Source organism: Eubalaena glacialis, chromosome 1, assembly GCF_028564815.1.
Source record: "Eubalaena glacialis isolate mEubGla1 chromosome 1, mEubGla1.1.hap2.+ XY, whole genome shotgun sequence".
Lineage (NCBI taxonomy): Eukaryota > Metazoa > Chordata > Mammalia > Artiodactyla > Balaenidae > Eubalaena > Eubalaena glacialis.
Window position 1 is genome coordinate 201,491,288 of NC_083716.1, and position 27,483 is coordinate 201,518,770.

A 27,483-nucleotide genomic window follows, 5' to 3' on the forward strand; every position below is an offset into this window, starting at 1 on the left:
GAGGCTCTCACTTACACAAGCCACATGCACCTCTGCTATGCAGTTTCCTAATCCTGTCCACTTCCTAGGGCTGAGACAGGTAAGGTATGTGAAAGCACTATATAATTCATACAAATGGCAATGTCCTGTTGTTATCATTAATGATCACAAAGCGTTCAGTAAACAGCAATGAAGCTGACTATTTCTAAGCTTATTCACTGATCCAGGAATCAGTGAGTTCTCGAATACTGCCTGGCACAAAGTTGACACTTAACTAAATACTTCACGATGGCTGGGGACATAGATGGACAGATGAGTAGAAGAAATGAAGGAAGGACAAAAAGCAGGTCTGAATGAATGAATGAATGAATGACCATAGTCTATGAAAGACTATGTAGAATAAAATAGATATCCTAGCATGCCAAGACAATTTCTGAAACCTCTTACATTTCAAAACTCAAGAATACACATTGCCCAGGTGACCCATTCATTTTCTGCAAGCATAAGCTCATTTGAGGAACTGTGACAGTCCTATGACAAGTAAGTGCAGATGAAGCTGATCCTCCTCTCCAATGTCTAGGAAGGTCATTTACTCAGAGTAAACCTGTCTTTGTCCTTCAAATTCATTCCAGTAGGTCCCATAATAATGTAAGTCTGGGCCTCCTGCCTCCTCTGGAGTTTATTCAGATAAATCAAAGCCATCTTTACTTTCAGAAACAGGTTAAATAGTGCTCAAATCCAGGTTTGCCCATGAACTCAGGTCAATTTTCAGAGAATTTACTTTGCTTGGACTTCTGATTAGCTAAAGATAAATTTTCTCTCTGAAGATGAAAGCAAACATTTTTAAATGTCATAAGTTTTCAAGATCAGAGGCTGAAAACATAGAAGTTTTTAACCCATCCCCCCAATCCCGATTTTTTTGTTTCACACCATCATCTCCAGAGATTCAAGCAAAACTTCATTATGCTGGGAAGTCCCCTTAGGTCTGCTCTAGCCAGACATGGGGTAAAAAAATTGATGTCTAAGAGATCTAAGAGACACAGACTACACTTCTAAGCACTGATATAAACACCACCTGAGGTTTTTACAATGAATGGATTTTGAAAGGCTAGGGATGTGTGTTGGGGGAGATCCCATTCTGATGAATGAAGATAAACTTATTCTAAAGCCAAATCTTTCTGTAATTCCTATTCACTGTCTTGCGCTTTAACTTATACAACTTTTCTCAGTCCTTAAAAATGCATTACTAAATATTTCCAGTTTTACAACCATGCTACACAATACCCCCAATTTTGTGTGTGAAGAATTAAGGTGGAAATGCTAAATTAGAGGAGAAAAGCAAAAGCATTCCCAATTCCTAGCTTCAGTATCAAGCCCATTTCTGTTAAATACTAAGACTGAGATGTAAAGAAAAAATTGTGTCATGCCAGAGATGTTTACTATACCCTCATCAGCCAGGACATTATGAATCTCTAATTCATACTTCATGGAGAAAGAAAATCAATCATGTCAAGTGGGATACTCTGTAATGGGTTTTTTATACATAATGTTACAAATTATAGCAATGTGTGGTACTGACTTCTTCCCAGGTGTTCACATGAGCCCCATAATGTGAATCTGCGCACTCCATCAACAGGCAACCATTCCTAGCCGTCTTCAGCATTTTAAAGCAAACAGGAAGGTTGTTTTGCCTTTTTCCCTGAAGTTCAGTGGGCAATACTTCTCAGCTAGATCATCCTCTTAAGCCCTGGGATCTTTTCAAAGGAGGAATTACACTGAAAGTAAACCCAGCTATTTCCCATTCCATTTTCACCAGATTCTTTTATCACTTATTTTTCTCATTACTTAGTAATGGCAGCTGGACCAATGTTGGAAAGTAAAGAGAAGTAGAAATAGGCAGTAAAAACAAATCACCCATAATCTCACCTCCCAGATACAACCCTTGTTCACATTTTGGCAAATCTCCTTCCAGACTTTTTCCTACATGCTGTATTAGCTGGGATTATGCTGTATGTATCCGCTTCCCGCTTATTGTTATATCATGAGCATTTTCCCTTAAAAACTACATTCTATGTAAGGAGAAAATCCAGCCAGAAACTGAACTATGAAAAAAAAGACAGTCCTTAGAGGACAGAAGTGGGATTCGAGAAAACTATGAAATGCTGACCTACCAGTAAGGATGGTCAAAGAAATTATCTGGTGTCTTTCATGGCAATTCAAAATAATAGATGTTCATCTTTTAAAATGACTTTTTATATCATAGAAGTTTTACATGCTTCAAAAAAGACATGCTTACATCAGATTTCCATTTAATCAAACTTACTTTATATTTTATGGTTTAATAACTACCATTCTTAAATACCAGTATCCACACACTCTCTCTTATATTAAATCCCTTGCCTATAGAAAATTTAATTCTTACACAGAGCTAAACAGCTTAGAAAAATTTTAAAGAGCTCATTTTTTTCTACATTAAAGAAAAATAAATTCTGTAAATGTAGAAGTTAACCTGGACCAACTAGTAAATCATTTATATATATATAATACTATATATAAGTACTATATACAAGCATTTGTATTTATAAGTAAGTATCAATATAAATCAGATCAACTGGGTAATGGTTATTTGCAGTCAATTTCTGATTCCTAGTAAATGACCTCTATGGCAGTGTGCCCCACACTATCTCATCTACACTTGGAAACACCAACACCCAAATGCAAAACTTATTCTCCTGCTGGGAAAAATAATAGTGAAGTATTCTACGGGCAAATAAAATTCTTAGATTAACTGAAATCTTGAATTATTCTTTCTGCTCCTTGTAATTAATATAATATTAAATATAAATGAGATATAAGGGTATATAAAAATGTGTAAAGTATTAAAATAACCATACATAATTTATATACCACACATTCACCAGGTACATTTTACACACACAAGTTTTTCAAATTATATGAACATTCTCTAATGAGTATTTTCCAAAACAATATATTTTCCAGTTTGGGGCAACATGGCATACATGTATAAACCAGAGCCCAAAACTTTTACAATAAAATTCCGGAAAGACTCCATAGATTTCTGCATACTTCTGCAATGTTCAATCACAAACTTATATTTCACACTTAGTTACTTACGCTCCATGAAATAGGGCCCAGGCTCAATTCTCCATACAATTTGTCCTTTTTGTGTTCCAGTTACACCCCTGTTTTTAGAATCCCAGAAGTTGGCTGGAGAATTCTCATCTGAAAAAACCAAAGAAACACTTTTTAATCTTAATTATAACCTCTTTGTCTTTCCTTAGCTCAAAGACTAATACAAGTTCTAAAATAAATGGAAAAAAAATAAAGGGGAAATATTAATGAACACTATTGTTAATGACTTACTTCCTCCCAGCAGATTACCCTGAATTTCTACACTTGCATTTATACAGGAGAATTGGGGAGGAGGGTGGGAAGGTGGAAAGGAGATGGCACGTCCGGGCTTGGCCAGGTTGGTCACTGTTGCCAAAAGACAAAACTGCAAAGAACAAAGGGTACGATTGCTCATCAACCAGCAATGAGATGATATATAAGAAAGGGGTTGGGTGAGCTCCCATCTATAAAATCCTTTATCAAAAGAAAAGGAAGAGTAAGGCCAGACACTATAAAACTCTTAGAGGAAAACACAGGCAGAACACTCTATGACATAAATCACAGCAAGATCCTTTTTGACCCACCTCCTAGAGAAATGGAAATAAAAACAAAAATAAACAAATGGGACCTAATGAAACTTCAAAGCTTTTGCAGAGCAAAGGAAACCATAAACAAGATGAAAAGACAACCCTCAGAATGGGAGAAAAGATTTGCAAATGAAGCAACTGACAAAGGATTAATCTCCAAAATTTACAATCAGCTCACGCAGCTCAATATCAAAAAAACAAACAACCCAATCCAAAAATGGGCAGATGACCTAAACGGACATTTCTCCAAAGAAGATATACAGATCGCCAACAAACACATGAAAGGATGCTCAATGTCACTCATCATTAGAGAAATGCAAATCAAAACTACAATGAGGTATCATCTCACACCAGTCAGAAGGGCCATCATCAAAAAATCTACAAACAATAAATGCTGGAGAGGGTGTGGAGAAAAGGGAACCCTCTTGCACTGTTGGTGGAGTGTAAATTGATACAGCCACTATGGAGAACAGTATGGAGGTTCCTTAAAAAACTAAAAATAGAACTACCATACGACCCAGCAATCCCACTACTGGGCATATACCCTAAGAAAACCATAATTCAAAAAGAGTCATGTACCACAATGTTCATTGCAGCTCTGTTTACAATAGCCAGGACATGGAAGCAACCTAAGTGTCCATCAACAGATGAATGGATAAAGAAGATGTGGCACATATATACGATGGAATATTACTCAGCCATAAAAAGAAACGAAACTGAGTTATTTGTAATGAGGTAGATGGACTTAGAGTCTGTCATACAGAGTGAAGTAAGTCATAAAGAGAAAAACAAATACCTATGCTAACACATATATATGGAATCTAAAAAAAAAAAAAATGGTTCTGAAGAACCTAGGGGCAGGACAGAAATAAAGATGCGGACGTAGAGAATGGACTTGAGGACACGGGGAGGGGGAAGGGTAAGCTGGGACGAAGTGAGAGAGTGGTATGGACATATATACACTACCAAATGTAAGATCGATAGCTAGTGGGAAGCAGCCACATAGCACAGGGAGATCAGCTCGGTGCTTTGTGACCACCTAGCAGGGTGGGATAGGGAGGGTGGGAGGGAGACGCAAGAGCGAGGAGATATGGGGATATATGTATATGTATGGCTGATTCACTTCGTTATAAAGCAGAAACTAACACACCATTGTAGAACAATTATACTCCAGTAAAGATGTTAAATTAAAAAAAAAAAAAAGAAAGAAAAGGAAGAGCAAAGCTGGTAGAATATAACAGAATCAAGATGGGATGAAACAAAGGGACATTGAGCTATGAAACTGAGTCAAGACACAGCACAGGTTGGCCATGGACAGTGTTCAGGAGACACCAACTAAGTTATCCGGTTGGCTAGGACAATCGTTTACAAAAGGTCGGTAGCAGTAGACCTTGAGTCAATACAAGAAAAGGAAAGAGGAAGAAGGACAGAAAGAACAGATCCAAAGAACAGCCTGAAAGTAGCATTCTCCAAGCTCTCTGACCTCATGGCACTAAGAAGATGGTAATATTTGTAGGACACACTGGAGTACATGAAAGAGACACTTATAACTTAAGATTATAGTAGGGGTGCTCTGGCTGTCCCAGGCTCTGCCCCACCCTGAAGGCGGAAAGGATTCATATTCTTTAACTTGCTCACATCACACTAGTTTGAAGTTCTGTCCTAGGGCCCTGGAATAGAAAATGAAACTAAAAACATGAAAAAGAGACCATTCAGAGTTTTATAGGTACACAAAAATGTGTGCAGAGATACTGGCTCTTAAAATCAGATGTACCTTATTTGCTTCCCCAAATCCCTTTCCCAGGAGGGAAGATTAGGGATACACTTTAACTGAGAGCTGGAATTAAGCTGACAGGGTGAAGTAAGAGATCCACTAAAATAAGAGAGAGGAGAGAAAAGGTCCCAAGCCCAAGGGAATAGTCCTGAGAAGAAAAACCACACTTCTTATGAGCATAAAAGAAACAGAAAGTGGGCCAGGTGAGGGGTCGGATAATCCAGTTCCACTGGATTTCAATCCAATGGTTGTCCTTGGGGCCCACTGGTTTCATCACATTGAGAAGTCAAAGAAGTTTGGGAGGAATGGTCCTTTCCTGCTATCTGTAATCAGCACAGTATAAGTCAAAGATTCTTTATCATGAAAAGGCCAAGAAGCAGCCACTGTTCTTGTAAGAATGGAAAGGCATAACTGACTCGGCATCACCTCCCCTCGTAGATAAAGAACGCAAGGCGATCCACTCCATTCCATCACAAAAATAGAACCACAACACTGATATTTAGAAGGCACTCAGACAATCACCTAAAACTGGATTTGAAAGATGTCATGTGGCTCCTCAGGGCAGATCCTGCTCACTGCCTATCCCTTGAGCCTCTTCCTTGTCAACTGAACCCCATTTCTGTCCGAGGTAACAATGTGCCCAGTTAAAAATAGTTGCCTCTCCAGAATCCCTTGCAGCTAAGGGTGGCATGTGGCCAGGGAGACGTAGGTAGAATTCTACTGGGTGGGACTTCTGGGAAAGCTGCTATTTTTCTGATTGATAAAAGGACAGACTCAATAATCTTTTTGTTCTCCCCCTTCCCCTCTCCTTAGATGAGAGCCACATACTAAGAATGGCAGAGAAAGAAGCTGGAAGCATCCATGATGATCCTTTGAGCCCTGAATGGCCTTCAGGCTTTTTGCTACCGAGGCAAAAATAAATTCCTATTTACTTAAGCTCCTGTGGTTGGGTTTCTGTTACTTGCAGCTGAACACAATTCCTAATAGACACAACTACCATCCTAAAAATCACTCAGTGAGGGACTTCCCTGGTGGCGCAGTGGTTGGAAGTCTGCCTGCCGGTGCAGGGGACATGGGTTCGAGCCCTGGTCTGGGAGGATCCCATATGCCGCGGAGCGGCTGGGCCCGTGAGCCACAATTACTGAGCCTGCGCGTCTGGAGCCCGTGCTCCGCAACAGGGGAGGCCGCGATAGTGAGAGGCCCGCGCACCGTGATGAGGAGTGGCCCCCACTTGCCGCAGCTGGAGAGGGCCCTCGCGCGGAAGCGAAGACCCAACGCGGCCATAAATAAAAATAAATAAATAAATAAAATTAAAAAAAAAAAAAAAAAAGCAAGGAACATGACTTTAAAAAAAAAAAAAAAATCACTCAGTGATTTAGATGCATCATGCCTGACTTGACCCAGAATCGCTGAGATTGTATCACTTCTCCAGGTTAGACAACAAAGGTAGTTTCTTCCTTTCTAAAACATACTAGGCAGAGCTGCTGGCATAGGGACAGGGACTCTCATGTTTTCACAAACAAATGTACTGTATTAGCTGTTGGTCACATGCAAGGCGCTGGACCCTGAAGGGAACAGAACACAGGTATAGGGAGTAGAAGGTGTCCAGCTGTTCAAAATGCTTTTTTTAAAAAACACGGCTATGCACATGGGAAATTTTCTGAAAATACTGTTGTGTCAGTTTCCTCTTGAGGCCTCAGGAAAGATGAGGCAACATCAAATCTCATTTTAAGGAGCACGCATTAGGATCACAATGATAACAAGCAACATTAATAAATTTGTACTTGTTAAAGTGTGACCTCTCTGTAAGAGGGTTTGCACTTCTGCTATTACTAAACTTTTTCTCCCCAAGCCATCAGTTAAGTCAAACCAAGTACACACTTCTGACATAATGACCCTGAGAAGATGGGGCACTAAGGAGCAGAAATAGGAGGGGGTGGGGGCAATGGGATGAGGAGATATTGTGAGAGGACTGAGCTCCACGCAGAAGTGATGCCTGAGGCTTGACACAACCCCTTACATGTTCCCTGGAGGAGAATTTTGACAGAGAACCAGTGCCAGCATCTCCTGTTCCAAGAAGGGCCACTAATAACTTTTTCTTTGCCAGTTATATTCACTTTGAGGTAGAAATACTGCACTGCACAAATATCCATTCTTGGTCTCAGAAGTTGGAAATAAAGGAGGATGAGTTATGGGTGCTTCCTCCCCAGACCCCTCACCAAGAAAGAGACCTAGAGTTACAGGTTTGGTTCACCCACCAGCTCGTGTGGGTTGGGATAAAACATGTATCTCTGACTTTTACTCCTATCATTGGTTCATAGGCTATGTGGACAACTCCATTTGGTTAAATATATGATATTTAAAGAAATAAAGGCTAGCCCCTTGAAGCAACATGTCGAAAATGTACCATGAGTATTCAGGCCCATAGGGAACTCAAATGTCCCATATATGATGAGAAATGGGTCAGAATCAGGATGAACAGGCCCAGAGCAGAAGCTTGATGGGTCTGTTCTGATTTTTTTTTTAAGCCCAAATGCCATAGCAAGAAACAAATCTGTAAACCTTCATGGGGAAGGTCTTATTCCCCACCAAGCATAGTGTCTGTCATTTAGAAGTTACCCAAGTTGGTTAATATTCTGGTTATTCTAGATGGAAATCTTTCTCCAATGAGATTATGTTTCTGAAAATTCATCATCCCTGACAGATACTAGCACTCCTGCTACTGAATGGCAGCTATTCTTAACTGAAAATGTAAAATCCTTAGAAATAAACCAGTGTGGTGGCATAGAGTTCAAATTATTTTGTGACGGCTCTCACAGACTCCCCCACAGCTCCAGCTCCTACTGACGCGAGCCAGCAGAGCTCTGACCAGCCTCGGTGGCACCATTCTAAAAAATACCTAGAATGACTCATCCCTTGTCTTTGTTTCAAGAAGACCAATTTTAACTTGTCCTTCAGACTAAACCTTTTTTCCTTAAGTAGGTTAACACCTTCATTTAGGTTGCAATCCATTCTAGGCTAGCCCAAGAACATCTTTTCAGTGACAGCATTTCTCTGCTCAGGTCTATTTTTTATGGATATTTGAGGACAGAATATTTTTTCCCAGATTATGTAAGTTGTTTTTCTTCACCCTCATTTAACATCTGTATTAGGTGACTCAATCTTTTTAAAATGCCCCCACTCCAAATAAGAAAAATAGCTGAGTATAAAAACAGTACACCAAAGAAAGGCTTCTAAATTCCCTACATGTATTGTATAGACATAATTATACATCTATTTCTTCCTTTAACTGAATAAAGATTCTGATAGATCAAAGAAATGTCATTGGTCTTTAAAGCCAATTATCAATTTTTCCATTTACACTTGGCCACTTCCCATCCCCATTTCTCTTAAGAGCTATTCAAATCTGTCTCACTGTCCTCACATCCTCTAATTTCCACCCTCTGACTTACAGCAGGGTACCACACACACTATGGCATCTAGAACATGGAGGACGTCAAGCCCCATTTCCCTGGTTTCTCCCTCTCCCTACTGCCATCTTTTCTGAACCCACATGTATTTCTTGCTTTCTTGCCCAGGGTTTTACCCCCCATTATGGTGGTGCCCTTGACTCAAACCCTTCCATCAGTCACCTTCTCTCACCTTGACCTTTAGCTTCTTCCTCTCAACCGAGAAACATGTCAGCTTCCATGAGACTTATTTGTCTGCTTTTGCTCTTTGACCATTGCCTTCCTTGCCCCCTTTCCCATCCACATTTTTATTTCCCTTCTTATTAAGATTAAAATATCTGTTATAGTTACAATGGAGTCTGTATTCTAGGAGTGTATGTTCTAGATACTTAGGTAACTTTCTAGCTGGAATATAATTACAAAAAGAAACACTGAAGATGTTTAATTCATGTACCTAAATATCTTTTCTAAATCTAATTTTGTTTGGCAGGGTTTATATGAAGCTTGTCCACTCATGTCTCTTACATATTCTTTGTTCTCTTGTAAATCTAGTTGGCAGTACATGTTCTGTAAATAAAAAGGCAAAGCACACACCCAAAAAGCCCTAAAATCCTTCTAATATAATTTTCATTCCTGTTTGTGAATATTGTGGGAACATGATCAAGAAAACTTTGGAGAATCTTTACTCTTGCCTTATTTTAGCAATCCATGATACTTTCCGAAAATGATTTCATTTAGTGTTTTTTAAAATTACAGTTGACCCTTGAACAAAGGCAGGGGTTAGGCACACCGCCCCTCTCTGAAGTAAAAACTCGGCATACAACTTATAGTCAGCCCTCTGCATACGGATGGGGTTCCTCCTTACCCGCAGGCAGTTTTAGCATCTGCGATTCAACCAACCATGGATCACATGGTACTGTAGTATTTACTATTGAAAAAAATCTGTGTATTAAGTGGACCTGAGCAGTTCAAACCCATGTTCTTCAAGCATCAACTGTACTCTTCTAGGGCTATTCCGATTAAGTTTTTTTTAATACTGGAATTACTTCTGTTAAGTCTGCTTCTCCAAGGGAGAAACAAAGTGTTCGGACCCAGAAGTAAAGGAGTAGGGATATAAGATTACACCACACAGAACTAGCTCTCTTCTATTAACTGCAGAGTATAGTAGCTCAGAGAATTTTCTCAGAAATTTGGTTAATTAGGTGAGAAATAGTCCTCTTCCCTTAATGAGAACCACATGATTTTACCTTGGGGTCTTAAACAAAATCTCTATATAAGCAGATTTACCAACATCTCCTGCACATTCAGTAGGTCACAAATCATCATTGGCTACCTTCCCCTTTAGCTAACTGATCCTCTGGGGCAATGATTGCCCAACTCCATTGCTCACAATGAATATCCTGGGGGCTCCTTCAAAAATGCTGATTTTGATTCAGTAGGTTTGAGTCGGGATGCAGGAATTTGAATTTTAGGAAGCACCCCAACCAGGTGATTCTGATACAGGTACTACAAACACCTCACATGGAAAAAATCTGTTCCATGGTAATTTCCAGGGAAACTGAGCAATCATAGCAATGCTGTGGACCATGCACATCTCATTGACCACTGTCCCTCTCATTTAGTAGCTTGTTCCTTTCCTTCCTTCCTCCCTCCTTCCCTCCCTTCCTTCTTTCATTTGAATGGCATTTATTGACTGTCTTATGAAGGTCAGGAACATCCATTTCCTGCCATAAGGAGTTGGCAGTACAGTAGGAGAAGACTGGCATATAAGGTACAATGCAATGTTAAAAGTGCTATGATAGAGGTGTGCATACTTTATAAAGTGTTAAAGGAGAACCGAAGGGGAATGATTAGCATTCCCTGTGACCGTGTATAATGACTATGGCTCTGGATCTCTCAAGTTTGAAGTGTCTTTGGGAGATGCATATGGAGATATCCTTTCAGAGGTCTACACAGTTAAGCCAGTCATTAAGGTATCCCATCCATTCCTTTGCTTCGCTATTCTCTAGACATATTGTTTTGTCTCCCAAGGTTCATTTTTTGGTTCCATAAATGGTCATCAGAAGCAACAAACAAGTGGCATATTTAGAGCTGAATTCAGTGGTAAAAGTTACTGTTGTTCCCTAGGTCCCATGACATTATCATTTTCTTACTTGGAAAAGTAGGATTAATTATATTAACTTACAATATGATTGTAAAGAGTAATTTTAAAAAATAAATGAATTCTTTTTAAAATGCCACAAAAACCTAAAATAACGTAAGCATAAAGTCTTTTATGCATCAAACTCTTCCTTCCCCATAATATTTCACACACAGAGATCAGTGTGAAAATAATCTTTTAAAGATTAATGTTTTTTTCTGTACATGATTTTTGGATTGCAGAAATGTCCTGTGAATAGGCATATATAGGAGACATGGCCAGACATATTAAACATATCCAAAATAATTGGGATTTGGAAATGTTTCTATGTCTATATTAATATTTCCAAAACCTCCACACAGTACTGGAGATAAAATAGAAACAAAAAAAGTATTCAAAGTCCTCACTATTCTATCAGTCAACCTAGGGGAGTTGAAAAAGGATAAGAAATTTTGTAAGAAAGATGCCATGTGACAGACTGTGACAGATGAAAAATGATGTTTACAAATGTTCTTTTGCTTTAAAGTAATTCCTCCCTACATTTTCTTGAAAAATGGCATAAACATCTAACTTGATTTTAAATTACTTTTTGGATAAAAATTGAATATACCTATGTCCTGAGGTTGGATCATAAAGAGGCCTGGCTTTCTTCCAGCTACACTCAGAAATTAGATGCCTTGTCTAGGATTTGGGATTTAGAGCAATCCTAAGCTACAATTTGAATCAAAATGATCATTCTAGACCTGGGCAAAAACACATCTTCACAGGGGCTGCCTGACTGTTAAAACTTTGCAAATTTACCTGCATGTGCTAGGCAAGTTAGGGAATCCCACTAGGCAAGTTATGGGAGAGCAAAACTCTGACAATGGCTGAGATCTGAACTACATTGCAGGTGGGTGAGGGGGTGACCCTTTACCACTGATTGTACCAAACAGAGCACCAATCTTATTAAGTGCTATGAGCATTCACGCACAAACTGCATGAATTGGCACACTTGGCATTTGTTTTTAACCCAATGCCCCTAGATGCCCAATTCTGTACACTGACACCCTCCCTGGATGGAAAAAAAAAGAGTGTGAGTATCCGACATATTTAGGGATTGCAATGATGACACCATGCCATCAAATGAGAATGCGCCCACTGCCACTTGAATATTTTCTTATATTGATAGATACCAGAAAGGTTTGCTGATTATAATGTGCCGAAGATGAGAGAAAAAGACACTGGCACATTACAGGACAGAAAAAGCAACAGAGGCTGAGAAGACCCTCTGGCAAGTCGGTAAGGTCTGGCCTTGGGGATGTTTGCACTGAAGGGCGTGTGCCCCGCTAAGAAGGGAGCTGGCGAGGGGGGCTGGGGGGAGTGAGGCGCATATACTGATTCAGTGTCACTCACACCGCTGTATGAGAGAGGTGTGCTATTGTTGTCTCCTCTACGGGAGGCCTCACCAGGGGTGGTGCAGCCCAATCTGAAGAATGTTATATGTTTCAGTAGATCCAGGCTGGGTGACATAACTTATAGCCAAGTCCTAACCACACCCCTGAGGGGTCTCCTCAACATGCAGACCTCCAGATGTGCTAGGCAGAGGCAGGAGGCCCTGCTAAGCAACTTCCTGTATAAAATACCTGATCCTAAACGAGTCAATTAAACACTCATTTGACAAGGGGGGAACCACCAACAGACCAGTGAGGAGAAACACCTGGCTTCATTTTAGCAAATACCTCTCAAGAGTTTCAGTCAGAGAGGGTTTACAGAAGAATTCACTTTAAACATAGGTAATGTTTACATATTGAAAATGTCTTACCTCTTGTTCATTGGATCCCTGTTTCTTTCAGAGTAAAATTCAAAGTCTTTTTGGAGGTTAATAGTGCCCTACAGGATCTGGCAGCCCCCTTCCCCACCCCCCAAAAAATTAAGAGCTCTGACCTCATCTTTCCCTACCCTCTCCCCCTCCCCGCTTGCTCCACTCCAGCTACACTGGACTCCTTGGCAATGAAGGGAGTTAAGAGTATGCCAGGCCAAAATATGCCACTTTGAGCTGAAAGCAATCAGCCCTCTGCTCTCCCCCTTTATGTCTAAAAGCAAGCCATAAATTTCCATCTGTAAAGGTGTCTCCCTCTCCCATACCAGGAAGAGTAAGATGACTCGTAATCACTATTCATCAATGGAGAAGGAACCAACTTCAGTCTTTGTAACAAACCTTCCTGAACAACCCTTATCTTCCATTAGTTTCCCCCATATATTTACCTTCCCACAATTTACCACCCACAGAAGCCAACCCTTCCTTTGTCTAGTCACTTCTCCACAATTTATTGTCCTTTGTTAAAGTAGCATATAAGCCCCTGAGTTTAACCACTTCTTTGGGTCTTCATGTTATATACAAGAAGGCTTCATACAAGTAGAAATAAAATTTTTAACATCTATTAAAATTTGTATCCCCTTTTTCCTGTTAATCTGTCTTTTGTCAGTCTGATTTGCAGGGCCAGTAGCCAAACCTAAGAGAATAAAGTTTTTTTCCTCCTTTACAATATCCTCAAAGTTCTGGTCAGGATTCTGCCTCAGGGTCCATCTGTCTGAAACTTTCCCCCAATATATCCTTATGCATCAATCCTCTCCTTAAATTATTTTTCTTTTTTGTTTTCATATCACTGTCTCAATGAAATCTACCCTGACTGCCCGGTTTAAAACTACCCTGACTGTCTCCAGCATTCCTGGACTATCTTACTCCGCTCAGTATCTTTTTTATAACCCTATCACCATCTAACATACTATATAATCTACTTATACTTCTCGTATATTGTCTTTCTCTCTAGAATGTAAACTCCAAGAGGTCAAGGACTTTTGTCTATTCTGTTCATTGATGTATCTCAAGTAACTAGAACAATACCTGGCACAAAGTAGGTGCTCATATTTGGTTGAACAAAAGATGTTGTCGTATCTTCTTTTAATTATGATGATATGGCATTAACTGAATACCAGTATTATATTGTTAAAATATACAAAGGAGGAAAATAAAATTCTCACCAAGGAATGCATAAAGCCTTTTTAAAGAGATCTCTGTCCTGTTCAAAATAGAGGAAAACAAGGACAATATTGCAAATTCCACACTAAGCTTTATTAGACTAACTTAACAAGATCAATTTATTTAAACTCTCAATCTTTATAACCAGAATTTCTAATTAATTCAATCACATTGCTATGCTGAGCTGACATTCAACTTTGTTTATAGCTTGCAGTCCATCACACCAATGCACAAAAAGATGAACTAGCTTCCTTAAGATCGCATAACCAGTTTCTGGTAAAGGCCCTTGAAACATCTTAAACAAGTTTTTTCCTGATGAAGACTTTCAGAGCATTTCTAAATTAACATTTACTTTTTCCCCAACTGAATACTGTCCTCTATAGAACATAGGAAACTCAAATTCTTTGATAATACCTCAAATGAAAAAATTATTAAAAGTTTACTTATATCAAACAATCTATTTAATTTGGCTACTCTAAAAATTTATAATAAATATCATTGTGAAAACAGAATATGCAACTGGTAATAGTTTTAGCTAACTTCATGTTAGAAATATCAGCAGGAATTCGGTGATCTTTATAAAATTTGAGGCTTAAAAATTTCCAGTGTCTTCATGAAGTACACATTGCTGTCAGAACATAATTTTCCCCATCACAGTTTGCATCGCTATACTTCCTCCAGCGATTACACTTTAACAATGAAAATGTAAGCCTCAGCTCTTTCAAAGGGTCAAGTATGGTCAGCACATGGTAGCTTGGTAAACACCTTGGCACATGATTCTCTATTAGGCCCTTTATGAATATTCTATAACAATGACACTAAAATGCCTCAATCCCCTTCCTGGTACCAAAGCTGACAGATTAGAACAAGACTTCATATTGCTAAAGAAATTTCATGAGAAAGAGTAGGTAAATGATCTTTTTCTAAAGGTCCATCATGTGGGGCAAGGTGATGACAGGCTAACAAGAGTTAGAAGGAAGACTTTAAGGCCTAAAAACAGAAAGGAAACAATTACAGAAGTGATGATGGAAATGAAAATCATTGAAAATTAATTCAACAAATATTTACTGAGCATCCCCTCTCTGCCAGGCCATATTCTAAGTGACAGGGATCCTAGGGGGAATAAGAGAGTGAAAGTCCCTCTCCTTGTGGAGATTTTGGTCCAGTGGGAAAAGCGATGAATAATCAGACACAAAATAATGTATATGTCAGGTAGTGTAGTAGAGACAACGTAATGTCAGGTGGTGGTGACATGGGTTGAAGAAAGACAGCCAGGGAGCAGGAGGGGGAGAGAGGGTGGTGGGAGAGTACTATTTTATGTAGGTTGATGAGGGAAACATTTGAACCGGGCCTTGAATGAAGTGAGAGTGCTTTCCACTGGGAGATTTGTGAAAAGGCAACAAACGAAAATGCAAGGACCCTGAAACAGGACAAGCCCACTGTGTTCCTGGGAACAACAAAGTGATGCAGAGTGAAGGATGAGGCCAAGAGTGGGAGAAGATGAGATCAGAGAGACAGGCAGGGCCAGCTTGTAGATGGTGTAGTATGGCTTTTGTTTTTAGGTACACATCATTTATTACAGGTGCAATGGAAGTAGTATACTGCTTGATAATGGTGTTACCAGGCTGTGGCTGCTGTGTGATGCTAAGATCCCAGAACTTCAAGAAACAGCAGGCCTGAGTTTAAATTCCATTTTTCCCATTTACAGAATTTATGACCTTGGGCAAGTCTTAAAACTGCAAAGACTCCATTTCTTTATTCTATAAAATGATAATGGCACTCCTAGCTCAGAAAGCTGTGAGGAGGACATGTGTACAGGATGTGAACCTGGTTCATATTAGGAGCTATTATACATGTGTAGGTGTTTATTTCATCCTTTTTAAAGAGTGCTATGTTTTTAATACTCAAAAGCACAATTCCTCAACTTCTTTCCTTTTAACTTTTTAAATTTATTTCCTTTAAAGACATTGTCTTATTCTGATTTTTCATAAATAAATTAAAAGCATAGTTATTTTTATGTTTTTGGAGACTCTGCTTTCTTAAGCAATGGATGCCAAATGACCAGGCAGCAAAAGTGCAGGCCGTATGTACAGTAATTGTACATTATGCCATGTACTATGCCGTGTAGCACAGTCTCCCACACAGAGTATCTGAATACTGTCCAGTTCTTGGACGGAGGGTCACTCAAAGCTGAAAGTTCTGTCAATGAGCTTTAAGCCTGGCTTAATAAAGAGTCAGGCAGAGGTGCCCTCATCTCCCTACACGATAAATCCAAGACTTTGAATACAGTTTCAACTTGGGAATCTCTGTCACACCACTGTGTATAAAAAGTCATCAGTAATTATAAAGTTTTGACTATATATCCTCCTTTCTTTCCTCTATTTTTTTAAATACCATGTATACACTAAGCTCTCACTCATAGGTAATTCCTTCTAATACTAAGTGAAGTTTAAAAGCAACCTCTAGATCTTCCAGGATGTTACTTTTACATTGCACATGATAACTGAAGATTCTGAGAAATGTACCATTATAAAATATAATGTTTAGTACCAAATCATCCTTTGGTTCAGGGTAAATTACTCCTTTGATCTTAATGAGCTCATATAATAAGGACTAGAAACTGTAATAGATAACTTTATTTAAAGAAGGAGGTTGCTGGGCTTCCCTGGTGGCGCAGTGGTTGAGAATCTGCCTGCCAATGCAGGGAACACGGGTTCGAGCCCTGGTCTGGGAAGATCCCACATGCCGCGAAGCAACTAGGCCCGTGAGCCACAATTACTGAGCCTGCGCGTCTGGAGCCTGTGCTCCGCAACTAGAGAGGCCGCGATAATGAGAGGCCCGCGCACCGCGATGAAGAGTGGCCCCCGCTCGCCGCAACTAGAGAAAGCTCTCGCACAGAAACGAAGACCCAACACAGCCATAAATAAATAAATAAACCCAAAGTTTAAAAAAAAAAAAAAAGAAGGAGGTTGCCCTTATTGAAATGAACCAGATACTTGTTGGAGCTAATCCAAACTAGTTATGAAAATATTAATTAGAAATATGTGGGAGCAATCTTTCTGAAACAGTTATTGCTACTGATTCTAAAGAATAATTTTGCCGAGTGGCTACTCCCTTGGGTCCTTCCCCAAAATGTCTTGATCAGAAGATGGATAACCTTCCCAGAGATTAGACTGCTCACCTGAATCTTTACTAAATCATCAACTTCCTTTTCATTAAACTGAGCATGTATCAATGTTTCTCAATAAGGATGCTCCTGGCATTCTAGCGGATAATTCTTTGTAAGAGTCTGTCCAGTACATTATAGGAATGGTTAAGCATCCCCAGCTCCCAGGCACTAAATGCCAACTATATGCTTTATGACAATAAAAAATAACATCCCCACCCCCCTTGAGAACCATTTTTGGAATAGAGCCCAAAAAAAAAAATTTTTTTTCATTCAAAAACACTAATTTGAAAAAATTAAAATAGAACTGAAATTTTGCCCTGCATTCATCCCAGTTTTTAAACAATTAATTGAAGCAGATTTATAAGGTCTATAGAAGACTGGGCCAGTTTGCCACAGTTTCCACAAGAAAATATTTTTTAAAAACATGGTTTTAATCTTGAGTTAAAGTTTTGTTGTAAGATTGTTGTTAAATCATTAGTCTCTAGAATGTGAATCCCTATGAATGAATACTGTCCACAAAAAATGTTACATTATAAATAAATCTGTTTTAACATCTCATTCCCTGAGAGAAGAGTTTTTAAATCCATCAAAAACATTATTCTTCCAAAGGCAGATGACCTGTCATGAAATCTCTTTGGACTCAGTCTAATGCCATTTTCAAAAGCATTCTTGTAGGTAGAAACTGTACTTAACTTCACAGTAAAATAATTCATCTAAAACCAGTGGGACTCTAGGAATTCAGTGAGGAGACTGCATATTTATTTGTAAACGTTTTACAAAAGCTTTAATCCCAGCACTGATCTCCTATGTTGAGATGTCAAATGACTAAATGTGATGAATGCACTAGAGAATCTGTTAATAATGGTCCCTAACCAAGCTGGGAGGGGACAGCATTAAGAATTTTTCAAAAAGAAAGGCAGAGACAACTGTAAATCCCAAACAGTTGGACACAGAAATCAGATGAGAGTGGAATTCATTTCACAGAACTTTCTAATACCTTACCTCATAAAATCCCAAAGAGTTCCTCTCTGCCTTTGCCAGGGCAGAATCCATCATTTCAAATCAGATTTAGGAAGCGGCATGAAGAAACATTTCATTCTCCTTCAAACCATGTACCTGGCCTACCCACTTGGCAATTTCATTCATTAAGAGTGGCCCGAACTGAAGTCAAAGAGGGTCTGAGATCCTAATGCGCCGGGGGGAACTCTGCAGGTCCACTTCAGATGCTCCCGCTGCTTTCCCCCTTCCCCGAAGTTCTAGCAGTGAAATACTGAGTGGGACTCGGGCAGGCTGCTACCAGGAGACTCCTGTCCAGCTATAAACAACACTGAGAGCCGCCCCTGCCTTGCATCAAGACTTATCACTGTTCAGGCATCCGAAGTGAAAAAAAAAATCGTGTATCAGTGTCCCCGCGGCTGAGGCAGTTGTGGCCACGCCCCTGTAAAGCACAGGATGCACAATCGCCCCATCCTCCCCTCAGCTTCCTTCCTTTGCTTTTCCATGGGAGAATTCCAAAGAAAAAGTTATGCGTGTACACACACACTCTCACACACACAGTGGGCTGATGTCAACAAGCTGACTGTTATCACAGAGAGGGGGTTTTTCTGTTTGATTTACTCACAACAGAGTGGCCACTATCTGGGAAACACTAATTTACTGTTACCATTAATCAGATACAGCCTTAATTTAAGTTACTGAAATAGTATCCTAGCCAATCCAGAACAGAGTTTGTGGACTTGTGGTTTCAAACTGTAAAAAAGGACTAAAACTTTTTCATATAGCATATAGCTTTCATGAAAATCGCCAAATGTGGTTATCAGTACAGAAGTTATTTTCAGACCCTACTTTTAATGCAAAAATAGACACAATCGCCGATTTAGCTGGTACTCCTGTCTTATTCTAGGAAGCGGTTGTGGTGTGAGAATCTCCAGTTCAGATGCGTTGTTCTTCAATGGGGAGAGGGGCCTCGTAAAGCTCTTCACCCACCCAGTGCCATCATTGCAATTTTTAAGTGCTGGTTGAATGCATGAGTACAATCAAACGCTACAAGACCATCTCTTTCCAGCAAAACTTCCAGGAAAGCCAGATGAGATGTCCTCAGTTGTCACGTGCTTTTGCTGTGAAGTGAGGCAGACTAGATTTAAGCTCCATGGTACATTTGGTGGCTGCAATTTCCTCTCCACTGTTCCCTTAACCCAGACATAGTTTACCATGAAACTTCAAAGGTCCAAAGAACTTTGGGCTGATTCTGGAATAGACTGAGTGAACACAGCAAACTTGTCACTCCAGAACCACCCCGACCCTGTCCAGGCCTCTTCTGGACATGCAAACCCAGCCACGTCTTAGGACAAATCATTGTGGATTTCTAGGTATGTCCTAGCAAACAACAATAATAGCAAGCATGTATGGAATGCCTACTATGTACCAGGAACACATAGTAAATGCTTTAGAAATAGTCTCTAATGAATGCCACCATGCTCTAAAACTGAGGTCATAGTGTTAAAATACACTGCCTTCCCCAAATAACACTGTGAAAATGTCATGACCTCACTAATTAATAGGTGGCCAATGGGCCCACAGCAGCCTCAGTCACCATTAGGAGATTAGAAAAAATAAGCCAGAAAGGATTAATTTATTTCCTATTATTGGCATGAAAGATGGCTACAGCCTATGAACAACAGACTTCTCAACAATGTCAGCATCTCTGTTTTCAACCCCAGTCTAGGAAAGTGTTTAACCCTTACCTCCACTCAACGCCCAGGGCCCTGGACCCACTTGATGCTCCCACCACTCTGGCCCTCCAAGCCACATTTCCTTGCCTTCCAAATATTGTAACATTTGTCAGATACGCCACTTTAGCTGAACTCTAGGTTCTGGTCCATCCACGTGTCACTGACACTCACTTGTGACAAACAGGCTACTTTCCTATGTAAAGGAAATCTGCTTCTCCACAGCACAAGCCTTTGTCAAAATAGAACATAGATTTTCCCAAGTTGATCATGAAAGAAACTTATAGAGTGGAGCAAGGGAGGTTAGATGAACGTTAGAGCTTAGCCTTAAGGCCATCACATACATGTACCCTTTCATGGGGATGCTGTTTCCTAAACACAAGCAGTTCAGCCAGTACCTCTTCACTCACAATAAACTACTGTACTGAGAAGGTACAGCCAGAGGATGATAGTGTCAGGCCTCGAAATTTACATATGCCATTCCTTCCTCCAAACCACACTCTTGAAGAAAACACCAAAAAAACAAAAAAAAATCCATAGCAACAAATAAAATGGTGAAGCACATTAATACCAATTTTGCATCCATATAACACCTTAGCATTTTCACCTACCATGCTGTCATATAGGTGCTAGGCACTGGGAGACATATGCGAACAAGACAAACACAGCCCCTCCTCCTTGCAGAGCTTCTATTTTAGAGAGAGAAACACTAAATAACAAATATAAAGTGAATTCTTTAGTTACTATTATGATACATGCTACAAAGGAAAAAGAGAAGGTGGTAAGGCAATGGATGAGCTGGGGACATGACCCAGGCCAGAGAATAAGAGAATGCTCCCTCAAGGAATCAGTGTGTGGACTAAGTGGACGACTAGGAATTGGGGAGGGGAGGAGGGAAGAGGAGAGAGAGTTCCTTCCAGATAGAAGAGCTGGGCAGAGGCCCTGTAGTAGGAAGCAGCATGGCCCTCTCAGAGACTGAAGGAAGACCAGTGTGACTAGAGCACAGAGGATGAGGGAAGGATGAGGCCATGGAAGGAGAAGAGACTAGAAAATTTAAGCATCAGTGTATAGGGAGAGAAAAGGAAGCTTAAGAATAAGGGAAAGGAAATGTCCCTTTCCCCATCTCCTTAAGCTCTCCTTCTGAAAGCCCAACTGATTATCACAGTTCTCAACGTTCTGACCTACTGATCAACAAGGATGCTTGTGGGTAGAACTGTGATTTGTGGCTGCTGAATGAATTAATCATATAAATTAAAGACATCACTTAACTGAAGCAGCTTATTCCCCAAAGCTCACAGAATATTTATTAAGAATAAGGTAGAGAAGAGCAAAACACAATTCTTAGATTACAATACAGACTGACAATGGAAAACTCCAACAGTGTCTCCTCCAGCTATCTTTATGCTGGCACCAAAAACACGAAGCAGAATCAAGGTTAGCACATCAGGAAGCAACAACCCTCTTCCTGAAAAGCCCATTATGAATTTCCTTTGTGTTTATGCATTTAGCATGCCTGTGAGTCTGACATCACTCACATGCATTATTGAAGTCTTGCAGCAAGGGTCTGCCTAACTGCTGCAATTTGTATTGCCTGCTTTTTCTTCTGAAATTGTGTTCGTAAAGCAGCCAGATGAATACTCATTTCATCATCGCTCTGCTTTCGGATTCCCAAAATCTTCCAGTGGAAATACACATCGGTTTGTGTATAAATCAGAAAGCTTTGGAAAATAAATTTTAAAATGAGACAGCTGCTAAAAGATCAAGGGGAGGACGCTCAAAACTAAACTCAAGTAGACACATGTACATGAAATATGTTTGTTTTAAATTTAGCTTAGAAAGTGGTATGCAATCAAATTCAATAAAAATAATAATGGCTATCATCTGTTATCTATTAAGAAACTTCTATGTGCCAGGCACACACTCCCTCATTTAATCCTCATAATAACCTTCCGGAATCGTCACTGCAATCCCCATTTCACAGATGAAGAAAAATGGGGGATAGATGGATTGAATTACTTGCTAACACAAGATTACATAGCAGGAAACCAGCTGAATTTCAAATCTAGAGTTTGCATGACATCAGAGATTACCCACACATTTCCCACTGCTATACAAATTCCCCAACAGTTACTACCACTCACCAATGCCAAGAACTGTGCTCGGTATTTCAGAATCATTAACTGATAGAGTTCTCCCAGCAATTCTAAGAGGTCTTGTTATCCTTATTATGAGGAAACAGTTTGGAGAGGTCTAGTAACTTGATCAAGGGCACACAATGGCAAGGTTGAAAGGTCCAGAGGAAAATTTTCCAGCAGCCTGCATAATTTCACATCAGCAACATTCTTGTGGTACTCTGAGTTCAGTAAATACAAGTATGGACCTGTTACTTTCTTAGGGTTTTGCAGTTTTACCTGGGAAATTATCATTATGCTTGGGAAGAGAGTGAAGTCCCCAAAGAACTGATTTTCTTACCTTAAGTGAATAAGGAAATCCCTTTATCACTGTCCATTCAAGACAAAATATCAGGATTATGATCTACTGCTTTCCTAAACAAGAATAAATGACCCTCACTTTTCTATTTCTAAAAGACAAATACACACACGTGATATAATGTGTCAAAAACTCAGAAAGGAATACACAAATAAGAATAAATGTGGTTTTTTTTTTTTTTTTTTAGTAATTTCCACTACTGAACTAAAGATCCAGCTATAGCAGAGGCTCCTTTATTTGACTGACGGGTATCTTGAATAATATATCTAAGGATATATTATTTTTCCTTATGGGCGAATTTGGTATTAACACCTAAGAATATAATATTTTTCCTTATCAATAAATTTTGTATTAACCCCAGATTAATGTAAAGACAAGTGTTTTTAAATGAAATATTAACGTGGTTTATATACAATCCCACATGCCTCATTCAATTCATAACAACTGTTTAATTACATGGTTAATGGATTCTGTAGCTATGCTACTTTTTATTCCAAATAAAATTATATTATATAAAGCAAGGTAAATTTAAGAATAGATTTTAGGTATGTAAAACTTTGAAAATAAAATGAGAAGGCTGTAAAATCATTACAATAAAGAAGGATGTACAATTATTTTATTTGTGTATGTGTGTTCTTTGCTTCTGTCTGTAAAATGAGAACATACCTTTTTCCAATAAGGCTTTGTACATGTCTGACATAGCAATGAACCCAATAATATCCTGGAGATTCTCTGCTGAAAGCACATATATAGAGACTCCAAAATATTCACATTAGTGGACATTTCAGAATTGGCATTTATAATATACCACCATAGTGTATGATACAGAATCGAATAACCACACAGATTCCCACACCCTGAAAGAGTAGAACTCAAATTCTATTGTGTATTAGAATCAACTGGTGAGACTCATGTTTAAAATTCAGACTAAATTTCATAGAGCAAACCAGAGAAATTCTGATTCAGTAGATATAAGATGGGTCTTAGTAGTCTTCATTTTTAAACAATTACCCGAGCTAATTCTCATATAGTTGGTCCTTAAACCACACTTTAAGAGACACTGACCTGGTGTCAAAATCCAACAGACCATATATTAAGGTATGTGTGTATGTGAATGTCATATTTGATTTTGTAAATTCGTTTTAGTAGAAAACTCAAAAAGAGACATGCATCTTTGTACCTTTGCAGTGTTACCTACCCTAACAATTCTCATGTTGATTATTTCCAATCCATCTTAAGAAAAGAGGAAAACTACGTAAGAAAAAGACAAGAAAGTACAGGAAAAATGAAGAGACAGGAAGGGATGCTAACATGAGAAAAAAAATTTTTGTCTGTATTTAAATCTAGAACAGTGCTCCTCAAAATATGGGCCATGGGCCAGCACTGGGCCATAAGCTGGCTGTTAATCACCTGAGAAAAGTACAGAAATTGAGCCCTTTAGAAACTTTTACAGAAATTTGTCAGAGTAATTTTAAGTCTGTTCAATCTAATAATAAAAATGTGGGCTTATATTCTGTGGATCTTGTTTTTTATTCGATTTCATTCTTCTAATAGTTTATTTTTATTCTGACTAACGAAAGATCAGTGTCTGTGATGGATCTGAACGACCACAGGTAATCTGAGAAACTCTGGCATACTCTAGATGGAAGAATGAGCCATGCTTGGTCAGACCAGGGAGCCTCTTAGCCCAGGGTTTGATATAAAAGTGGCTTTCTGTAATATCATTTCCAAAGGTTAGGGGCCAGAAATGATCTATTGAATGACTGTCTGAACTAACGTCTTCATCTTCTCATAATAACTCACTCTGAATCTGTCAGCAATACACCAATCTATGTGTTACGTGAATTGACCAACCATTTTTTTACCTCGTACCACCTCTTAGAATAACATTTTAGTAAAATTTCCTAAAAGTTTACTTTCAAAAGCAAAAAGCAGCCCTTGTTTCACTTATTATAAATGTGTATCTTTCAACTTGCAAAGAAATCCTTGAGTTTTAATATTTGAGAATTCAATGATGAACTTTATCACTTTAGGGTATAGATATTATATCTATACAATATCTATACTCTGTGAATCTTTGTTGACATGAAACTATTGCTTCAGGCTATTCTCAAATAGCAGCCTAGCCATCTTAGCATTGGGCCCTATCAGCTAATGATTTTCATGATTTTTGGCAATGAAAACAGTAATAAGAAGCACAAAGTATCAGTACATTATTTCAGTCATAAGTACACAGACACAGATCTCATTTTGCAGTTTTCCTGCCTCCTAGTAAACCTTGAATAATAATTCTTTCTCTTGTTAGAGACCTGCATTCTAAACAGAATTGAAGTTAAATGCTAGACATATTTCTACAATTCCTGGCTCAGGTCAGTATTTCCCTTCATGCCCCCCTGCAGTTGCTACTTTTGCTCTACCAGTGTTGCCAAAAATAACTTTTTCCTCTTCCAAGTTAAACATGGTGTTTATAAAAGGTGGGGATGGAGAATCTGGGAGCATGAATCTGTACACACAACAAACAAACTCACAATAATAGCAACAGCACTCTTAGCTGCCAAGATTTCTAGCCAGGAAGAATGAAAAATAAGGGTTTTTTCCTACTAAATAATTATGCCTCCTTTTTAAAAGAGAATAAAGCCAAGCTTTAAATATCCAAGTTTGTCCTGTGATGCTTAAAAGTTATGTCACACACTAAGTTTGTTCATTATGTTTTCTTAACATTTTTTAATCCAATTTAAGACATTTTCTCATGTAGTCAGTTTAGTCAGTTCATATGACTAAGAACTCTCTGACAGCTTGAAGGCAGCACAGAATAGCACTGGTTCTGCAGCCAAAATGGACACCTATTAGCTGTGTGACATTGGCCAAATGAGTAACCTTCTACAAACTTTAACTCACTCATTTATAAAATGGGGATAGGGACTTCTATGGTGGCACAGTGGTTAGGACTCCGTGCTCCCAATGCAGGGGGCCCAGGTTCAATCCCTGGTCAGGGAACTAGATCCCACATGCGAGCCGCAACTAAGAGTTTGCATGCCACAACTAAGGAGCCCACCAACCACAACTGAGGAGCACGTGCATGTGCTGCAACTAAAGGAGCCAGCGAGCCGCAACTAAGGAGCCTGTCTGCCATAACTAAGAACTGGTGCAACCAAATAAATAAATAAAATATATTTTTTTAATTTTTAAATAAATAAAATGGGGATAATAACAATGTATAACCAGCATGATTTTGAGAGGACTGTAAAGCTACATAAAGCAAGGAGACAGTGTGCCTGGCACAGAGTATTTACTCACTATCAGTAACTCTCAGATTCTAGTGTTGTCTTTATTCTCAATAGAGAAGATCTAAATCATTGGACTATTTGGAGAAGTTTTCAGAATTCTACTTCTGTGACAAATATGAATACTAAGTAGATTAATGACAGTCCACCAAGAAGGCAACTGGCTAGGTGAACTGACCTCAGAAGTCACTTGGATCTAGGTTATCTAACATGATTCAACCAGGCTTAAATTCAGTACTTTTATTAAAATTCAAGTAACATTGTTGGAGAAAAAGAATTGCCTTTAACTAAAGGAATTATAATTATGTTAATTCTTTTTATTGTATTACATACATTTGCTTCAGCAATCACTTTGGGAAAGGTTAAGTGGAGTAGATAAAACTAAAATCATAAGACATCATTGTAAGAATAGATGGCATTCATCCAAAATGCCTTTCCTGGAACAAATTGTTACAACTTGATTCACTGCCGCCCTTCCCTACAAAGCTATATTTAAGGATCTGTAAGCATTTCCCTTATAAACTGCTATCATCAGGATTTGTAATTTTACCTTCTAATCTGTTTTAGAGTTTATGTTTAAACAACTCAATCAATCTTAAAAAAAGCTATTGTTTTTTAAATTAAAAAACTTCCTTCAGTAAAGAATAATAGTACAAGTTTGGGGTGGGGGGAAACACCAGAAAAGTAAGGATTATTTTACACATGAAAAAATGGCTTAATACGCAAAATAATATGCATGTTCAAGAAATACGTGCCACCAAAGATTATATAAATTCAGTGGTCATTGTGTCATGATCTGTAATAATTAGAAACTAGATTAAGTGTCCAAAAAAGATGAATAGGTAAATTATGACACAGCCATATTATAGAATATTATGTAGTCATTACACTATGTTCCCGGATAATTTTGAATGACATGGGAAATGGTCATGATATAATAAGTGGAGAAATGTACTGCAGAGTTATATGTATAACATGAGCTTAATTGACCTTAAACATACGTATGAGATTTATAAAAATAAAATTGTAAAAGGAATATGCCAAAATGTTCAGAGTAATTATTGCTTGGCAGGAAGACTTAAGTGTTCCTAATATTCTTCCATATTTTCTACCTTTTCTACAATGAACTTGCATTACTTTAAGAATCAGAAAAGAGAGGCTTCAATCTGGCTTAGTGTGACAGAGAAATACGGAAACAGTAATAAATAAAAAAATAAAGTTTCCCTTGCAAACCTATCTATCCTGACACTTGAAAATATTACTTATAGTGTGGATTTATTAAGTACTCATTCAAAAGGAGTTGTTATTTATCAAGTGGAGTTGGCCAAAAAAGTGACCTTGTAGCTAACCACACATTATCAATAACCCATATGTCTCAAGATACTAAAAAACACAAGTATCATCCATCATAAGGACACCTCCAGGGGACAAAACTCAAGATACAAACTCAAGATACATCTGGTAAAGGAATTGTAAAAAAAAAAAAATTGAAGCGAAAGATGTCACACAAAAACTAGTGTGAATCTGAGTTTAAAATTGTATTCAAAACTCCAAGTACTGAATAGTCATCAACTCAAAGAGATCTGCTCCAAATGGAATTATGACATCAATTTAAATCAAACATAAATACCCAAAGAATTCAGATTCCCAGGCTATTTCAGGGTCTCCAACTTCCACTGTAAACACAGGCCCGTGTGCACGAGCATGTGCACACACGCCCCACACACA

The 27,483-nt window shown here is 38.7% G+C and overlaps 1 protein-coding gene across 4 annotated transcripts in view; it reads right to left on the reverse strand.

Annotated features, from left to right (window-relative positions):
- HECW2 (HECT, C2 and WW domain containing E3 ubiquitin protein ligase 2) overlaps positions 1 to 27,483 on the reverse strand; it is a 407,233-nt gene that overhangs the window by 158,260 nt on the left and 221,490 nt on the right. For 3 of the 4 annotated variants that reach the window (XM_061203609.1, XM_061203599.1, XM_061203618.1), the window contains exon 3: positions 3,115 to 3,222. In XM_061203609.1, coding sequence (XP_061059592.1) covers positions 3,115 to 3,222 — 108 coding nt within the window. Of the gene's footprint in view, positions 1 to 3,114; positions 3,223 to 18,254; positions 18,367 to 27,483 lie in introns of those variants that run through there. The other variant, XM_061203626.1, reaches the window with a different exon arrangement.